The sequence below is a fragment of the Schistocerca piceifrons genome, chromosome 7, assembly GCF_021461385.2.
Source record: "Schistocerca piceifrons isolate TAMUIC-IGC-003096 chromosome 7, iqSchPice1.1, whole genome shotgun sequence".
In the NCBI taxonomy this organism is placed as follows: Eukaryota; Metazoa; Arthropoda; class Insecta; order Orthoptera; family Acrididae; genus Schistocerca; species Schistocerca piceifrons.
This window is the reverse complement of record NC_060144.1, coordinates 351,383,938-351,391,673: the sequence shown is the minus strand read 5'-3', so window position 1 is coordinate 351,391,673 and position 7,736 is coordinate 351,383,938. Positions and strand designations below refer to the sequence as shown.

The 7,736-nt window shown below is 43.0% G+C and overlaps 1 protein-coding gene across 1 annotated transcript in view; it reads left to right on the top strand.

The window, feature by feature from the left end:
* Positions 1-252: 252 nt before the first annotated feature.
* Positions 253-7,736, top strand: part of LOC124805698 (protein mesh) — a 196,959-nt gene continuing 189,475 nt past the window's right edge. The window contains exon 1 of the mRNA XM_047266267.1: positions 253-316. Within this exon, the coding sequence (XP_047122223.1) occupies positions 253-316 (64 nt within the window). The remainder of the gene's footprint in view (positions 317-7,736) is intronic.

Genomic DNA, 7,736 nt, shown 5'->3' with positions numbered 1-7,736 from the left:
GGACGGAGTTTAGCTTTAGTTTTTATCTCTCCCAACCCTGCAACTCCGAATCTTTTCCTTTGTTGTGAACAGTCCAGCAGAGCCGTTTTCTTCTGTGCGGAACACTCCTCATCCGTTTCTAGTGCGTCTACAGCAAAATTCTGCTAACGATGCTTACCGTGCTGAGTATCTGGTTACTCCATATAGTGAAATTTTAAAATGTTCGTGAAAGATACACAGTTCCATCCTCATATTAGGAAGTCTGCATGCGAGATGCCCACGCTCACAGGATCAAAGGAGCATGTGGCTTCAGTCATGAGAGTGGCTACAAACCAGTGTACAGCAATATCTGCCCTGACTACAGTATTGAAAACCTTGATACACTCTTCCAGGACACGAAAAAAACAAATCCGAACCATGAGCTGCGAGCTACAGCCTTTGTGCTCGGTAGCTGCCAGCACAGCATCCTCTTCATAGTACACCAGAAGCCATTGCGGAGTCAACGGTCACATATATCTTATTTGGTAGCTTTCTTGACTGACGTTGCAATTGATTTTAAACTAACTTCCATATAAGCTAGGGACCTGAAATTTCCGACATAGCTCATAACTGGACAACTAGAATATTAACTCGCTTTCCTGTCTGGTGTGTGGCGGAGGGTACTTTGTGTATTACTGCCAGTTCCCGCTTTTCCCCATCCAATTGCGAATCGTTCGTGGAAAGAAGGACAACTGGTGAGACTTCGTGCGGGCTCGAATCCCTCTAACTTTTATCTTCATCGTTTTTCTTTTTCGTGACATATACATAGGAGCAAGCAACATATTGGTTCACTCAGATGAAGAGAAACTGAAATAAACCCGAAGTCTGCCACACGTCTCTGTTGTAATCTCATCAAAATGTTTAAGATCATTTGAAAAATTTCACATATATAAGATCAAAAAACAGAAAATAAGTATGTTGAAAACTCGATTTTCAATACAACACGATTTCACGTAGGACAAAAAAGTATAAAATAATTTCTGGCAGAAACATTCAGATTCCTAACTCCGTACTGGTCGTCCTGAAAATTTGCGATTCTGAATTTTAATAACTATGAAAATACTCGTCAAATTTAAATCGAAAATCGTGGGGTGTACGAAGAACATAACTCATGCAAGCATTCGGAAGGGTATGTAATGTAGGGGGTACAGCACAATAAGAGGTAGGACTCTTGACAATCAAGAGGCATGGGACGTTTCTTCAGGAGTTTTTTAATCTTCTTCTCAAGACTTTTTGTCTGGTCAACACTGAGTCTGTGACACGCTGAATCACATAATAAACCTTACCTCCCTTGAACACATTTCTCTTTTGCTACCCGATGGGTTTATCTTTAATTTTGGATTTACTTTTTCTTCGCATCTTATTAGTCTAAGGCCTACTAAAATCATTAAAGACTGTCATATCATGTGCAGTTTTCACGTCATTTGGTTATGTTAGTCAAAAATTCTTCAAAGTGAAGCTCATTTGTGAAAATACTCAGTATGCTCGAATTTTTGGTCAGTTGATAGGATGGTACGGTGTCAAATACTTCTCGGAAATCTAGGAATCCAGACCGTGTCGTTTATCCTCAGACAATCCCGTTCGACCGATGCACTGACCGCGCAGTTGGCTTCCTTCTCGAATGCTTACTGTTGGCTCAGTGACAGATGGTACCTCATATTTGGTTTTAGGCTTTTCGGAGACAGCCAGTCGTCTGGTTTCCTCTTTCACCTTCCTTCTAGAGATACGTGATCTCCCTAATGTCTGTCATTCACCCTCCTTTGATTGCATCTCGACCAAGTGAACCAATCAATTTGTGCAAGTAGTCTGTAATCAGTCCACATGATCCATAGAACATCTACTTGAAGTCTTTCGAACAGTATCAATACTTCTTCCAGCATTTTGTGAATCGTAACAAATTCCCCTGGTACGGAGAGAAAATACGCAGAGTATCTAACGGTTTTGCGACCGTGTTGGCTGCAGATTCCTTGACTTGCGCCATAGGGTGGTGGGGTTTCGGGTTCCGCTGAATAGGTCAGGAGTTCACTACACTCAGCTGGCGGCTGCACGGGTAGCGGAGGCTGTGTGGCGTGGAATGGGCGGTTTTTTAGGTTATAAGGCCTCGGGAAAGTGCGGGGTGGGCTACAATCTCAAAGGGTGCATCGCAAGTACAGGACGTGCTTGGATCAAGGAACAGTCGGAATTGTAGTTGTAAATTGTTGTAGTTGTGCTGGGAAAGTCGCTGAGCTTCAAGCGCTAATAGAAAGCACAGAAGCTGAAATCGTTATAGGTACAGAAAGCTGGCTAAAGCCTGAAATAAGTTCTGCAGAAATTTTTACGAAGTCTCAGACGGTGTTCAGGAAAGAGAGATTAGCCAGAATTGGTGGTGGAGTGTTTGTGTCTGTCAGTAGTGGTTTATCTTGTAGTGAAGTCGAAGTAGATACTCCGTGCGAATTGATAGGGGTGGAGGTTATACTTAACAGCCGAGCTAAGTTAATAATTGGCTCCTTCTACCGACCCCCAGACTCCGATGATATAGTTGCTGAACAGTTCAGAGAAAATTTGAGTCTCGTAACAAATAAATACCTCACTCATACGGTTATAGTTGGTGGGGACTTCAACCTTCCCTCGATATGTTGGCAAAAATACTTGTTCAAAACCGGTGGTAGGCAGAAAACATCTTCCGAGGGTGTCCTAAATGCTTTCTCCGAAAATTATTTCGAGCAGTTAGTCCACCAACCCACGCGAATTGTAAATGGTTGCGAAAACAAACTTGACCTCTTAGCCACAAACAATCCAGAACTAATAGAGAGCATCATGACTGATACAGGGATTAGTGATCACAAGGTCGTTGTAGCTAGGCTCAATACCGTTTCTTCCAAATCCACCAGAAACAAACACAAAATAATTTTATTTAAAAAAGCGGATAAAGTGTCACTAGAAGCCTTCCTAAGAGACAATCTCCATTCCTTCCGAACTGACTATGCAAATGTAGACGAGATGTGGCTCAAATTCAAAGATATAGTAGCAACAGCAATTGAGAGATTCATACCTCATAAACTGGTAAGAGATGGAACTGATTCCCCGTGGTACACAAAACAGGTCCGAACGCTGTTGTAGAGGCAACGGAAAAAGCATGCGAAGTTCAGAAGAACGCGAAATCCCGAAGAGTGGCTAAATTTTACAGATGCGCGAAATTTGGCACGGACTTCAGTGCGAGATGCCTTTAATAGGTCTTCAGGTCCAGATTGTATACCGATTAGGTTCCTTTCACATTACGCTGATACAATAGCTCCCTACTTAGCAAATCATATACAACCGCTCGCTCACCGATAGATCTGTACCTACAGATTGGAAAATTGCGCAGGTCGCACCAGTGTTTAAGAAGGGTAGTAGAAGTAATCCATCGAACTACAGACCTGTATCATTGACGTCGGTTTGCAGTAGGGTTTTGGAGCATATACTGTATTCAAACATTATGAATCACGTCGAAGGGAACGATCTATTGATACGTAATCAGCATGGCTTCAGAAAACATCGTCCTTGTGCAACGCAGCTAGCTCTTTATTCGCACGAAGTAATGGCCGCTATCGACAGGGGATCTCAAGTTGATTCCGTATTTCTAGATTTCCGGAAAGCTTTTGACACCGTTCCTCACAAGCGACTTCTAATCAAGCTGCGAGCCTACGGGGTATCGTCTCAGTTGTGCGACTGGATTCGTGATTTCCTGTCAGGAAGGTCGCAGTTCGTAATAATAGACGGCAAATCATCGAGTAAAACTTAAGTGATATCCGGCGTTCCCCAGGGAAGCGTCCTGGGACCTCTGCTGTTCCTGATCTATATAAATGACCTGGCTGACAATCTGAGCAATTCTCTTAGGTATTTCGCAGATGATGCTGTAATTTACCGTCTAGTAAGGTCATCCGAAGACCAGCATCAGTTGCAAAGCGATTTAGAAAAGATTGCTGTATTGTGTGGCAGGTGGCAGTTGACGCTAAATAACGAAAAGTGTGAGGTGATCCACATGAGTTCCAAAAGAGATCCGTTGGAATTCGATTACTCGATAAATAGTACAACTCTCAAGGCTGTCAATTCAACTAAGTACCTGGGTGTTAAAATTACGAACAACTTCAGTTGGAAAGACCACATAGATAATATTGTGGGGAAGGCGAGCCAAAGGTTGCGTTTCATTGGCAGGACACTTAGAAGATGCAACAAGTCCACTAAAGAGACAGTTTACACTACACTTGTTCGTCCTCTGTTAGAATATTGCTGCGCGGTGTAGGATCCTTACCAGGTGGGATTGACGGAGGACATCGAAAGGGTGCAAAAAAGGGCAGCTCGTTTTGTACTACCGCGTAATAGGGGAGAGAGTGTGGCAGATATGATACGCGAGTTGGGATGGAAGTCATTCAAGCAAAGACGTTTTTCGTCGCGGCGAGATCTACTTACGAAATTTCAGTCACCAACTTTCTCTTTCGAATGCAAAAATATTTTGTTGAGCCCAACCTACATATGCAGGAATGATCATCAAAATAAAATAAGAGAAATCAGAGCTCGAACAGAAAGGTGTAGGTGTTTGTTTTTGCCGCGCGCTGTTCGGGAGTGGAATGGTAGAGAGATAGTATGATTGTGGTTCGATAAACCCTCTGCCAAGCACTTAAATGTGAATTGTAGAGTAATCATGTAGACGTAGATGCAGATGTAGATCTTCTACGAAATATTTTTGTCGTCAGTCTTTTGATTGGTTTCATACTCCCTGCTAAGGTTTTCTTCCCTGTCCGATTCTCTTCACCTCAGAGTACCACTTACGTCCAACGTTGGATATATTCCAAACTTCCCATACCACGTTTGTCCTTATGATTACTATTAATACCACGGAAATTATTCTCTGATGTCTCATTTCATATCCTATTATCCTGTACTTTCTTCTATTTGATATTTTTCGTCATATTTCTTTCTTCAACGATTCTACGTAGACTCTCTTCATTTCTTAACTTGTCAGTCCATTTAATCTTTATTATCCTTCTGTAGCATCAAACGCTTCGATTCTCTTATTTATGGTTTCACCAAAATTCATCATTCATTTCCACTCACTGCTGTGCCCCAAACGAACATTCGTAGAAATTTCACTCTCGGATAAAGGCCAACGTTTGGCGCTAGCAGACTTCTTTTGACTAATGTGTGAATCCCAAGTTTGACGTTAAGTTTTCTTTTATGTAGCTCGTCATCTATTTGGTTTGCTCTCAATCCACATATTGTGCTTGGTAGACGGTTCATTCAAATCAAGACGTTCTGCAGCTCTTCCTCACTTTCACAGAAGATAGAAAAGTCATTCGCTGATGACTCTAACGGCAAAAATTTAGCTATCATCGTCATCTTCTTCAAGGATTAGGCTTATTGGCCTGTTCCGCCTCACAGTTGTTCACGCCGTCTGTTTACACAAGCTTCCAACGTTTCTCTTCGCTGTTTGATTGTGTACGAGGGCTGTCCAGAAAGTAAGTTACAATTGATCGCGAAATGAAAATCACAGTGAAAATCAGAAATGTTTCATTTGTAATAGTTAGCTACACCTTTCAGCTACTTCTCTACGTAGTCGCCGTTCTGACTCAGACATTCGTCGTAATGTTGTACCAACTTTCCAATACCCTCATCATAGAAGGCAGCCGCCAGTGCTTTCCGCCAATTCTCTAAGCTGGCCTAAAGCTCGTTGTCTGTGCCAAAATGTTGTCTGCATAGCCAGCGGTTCGTTTGAGCAGGGATGAAACTCAGTGGGAGACAATTACGGGCTGTACTGTGGGTAACCAAACATTTCCAATTGAAACGATGCAGGAACATCTTCATTGCCCCTGCAGAATGAGGCTGAGAATTGTCTTGAGGAAGAAACCGCACGACAGTTATGTAATGTTGGTTGCATAGTTTCTGGGGAAAATTCTCACCAGGCCCTCGTACTTGGCGGGAGACACTACAGGGTTATTACAAATGATTGAAGCGATTTCACAGCTCTACAATAACTTTATTGTTTGAGATATTTTCACAATGCTTTGCACACACATACAAAAACTCAAAAAGTTTTTTTAGGCATTCACAAATGTTCGATATGTGCTCCTTTAGTGATTCGGCAGACATCAAGCCGATAATCAAGTTCCTCCCATACTCGGCGCAGCATGTCCCCATCGATGAGTTCGAAAGCATCGTTGGTGCGAGCTCGCAGTTCTGGCACGTTTCTTGGTAGAGGAGGTTTAAACACTGACTCTTTCACATAACCCCACAGAAAGAAATCGCATGGGGTTAAGTCGGGAGAGCGTGGAGGCCACGACATGAATTGCTGATCGTGTTCTCCACCACGACCGATCCATCGGTTTTCCAATCTCCTGTTTAAGAAATGCCGAACATCGTGATGGAAGTGTGGTGGAGCACCATCCTGTTGAAAGATGAAGTCGGCGCTGTCGGTCTCCAGTTGTGGCATGAGCCAATTTTCCAGCATGTCCAGATACACGTGTCCTGTAACGTTTTTTTCGCAGAAGAAAAAGGGGCCGTAAACTTTAAACCGTGAGATTGCACAAAACACGTTAACTTTTGGTGAATGGCATATTTGCTGCACGAATGCGTGAGGATTCTCTACCGCCCAGATTCGCACATTGTGTCTGTTCACTTCACCATTAAGAAAAATGTTGCTTCATCACTGAAAACAAGTTTCGCACTGAACGCATCCTCTTCCATGAGCTGTTGCAACCGCGCTGAAAATTCAAAGCGTTTGACTTTGTCATCGGGTGTCAGGGCTTGTAGCAATTGTAAACGGTAAGGCTTCTGCTTTAGCCTTTTCCGTAAGATTTTCCAAACCGTCGGCTGTGGTACGTTTAGCTCCCTGCTTGCTTTATTCGTCGACTTCCGCGGGCTACGCGTGAAACTTGCCCGCACGCGTTCAACCGTTTCTTCGCTCACTGCAGGCTGACCCGTTGATTTCCCCTTACAGAGGCATCCAGAAGCTTTAAACTGCGCATACCATCGCCGAATGGAGTTAGCAGTTGGTGGATCTTTGTAGAACTTCGTCCTGAAGTGTCGTTGCACTGTTATGACTGACTGATGTGAGTGCATTTCAAGCACGACATACGCTTTCTCGGCTCCTGTCGCCATTTTGTCTCACTGCGCTCTCGAGCGCTCTGGCGGCAGAAACCTGAAGTGCGGCTTCAGCCGAACAAAACTTTATGAGTTTTTCTACGTATCTGTAGCGTGTCGTGACCATATGTCAATGAATGGAGCTACAGTGAATTTATGAAATCGCTTCAATCATTTGTAATAGCCCTGTATTTTCTATAACATCTTTACGCGCTCACTAAGAGCTCAGGAATGAAAAGAGCGACATAATTCTACCTAGAGTCATACTAGAGACACTGCCCAACACATCTTTGCAAAGCTTTATCGGATTTTCATAGTCGTTTCCATTTCACGACCGATCGTAACTTACTTTCTGGACAGCCCTCGTAGTATTGCAGCTATAGTTATCCTATTTTCAATCATACATAGGACATGGTCTTTCCAGTTAAGTCTGTATTTCTCAGTTATAGTTGTTATGTGGTCTACATCTAGTTCCTGTCTAATGTCAGTATTTCTTTTGTGATCCAGTAATGAATATCTCGCTACAAAGAGGAGGAACTTCATCTGTGATAAATCAGTTTGTCGTAATTGATTGGATGATTGGCTCCAACATTCGCTGCCAGACAGCAGCAAAGGCAAGG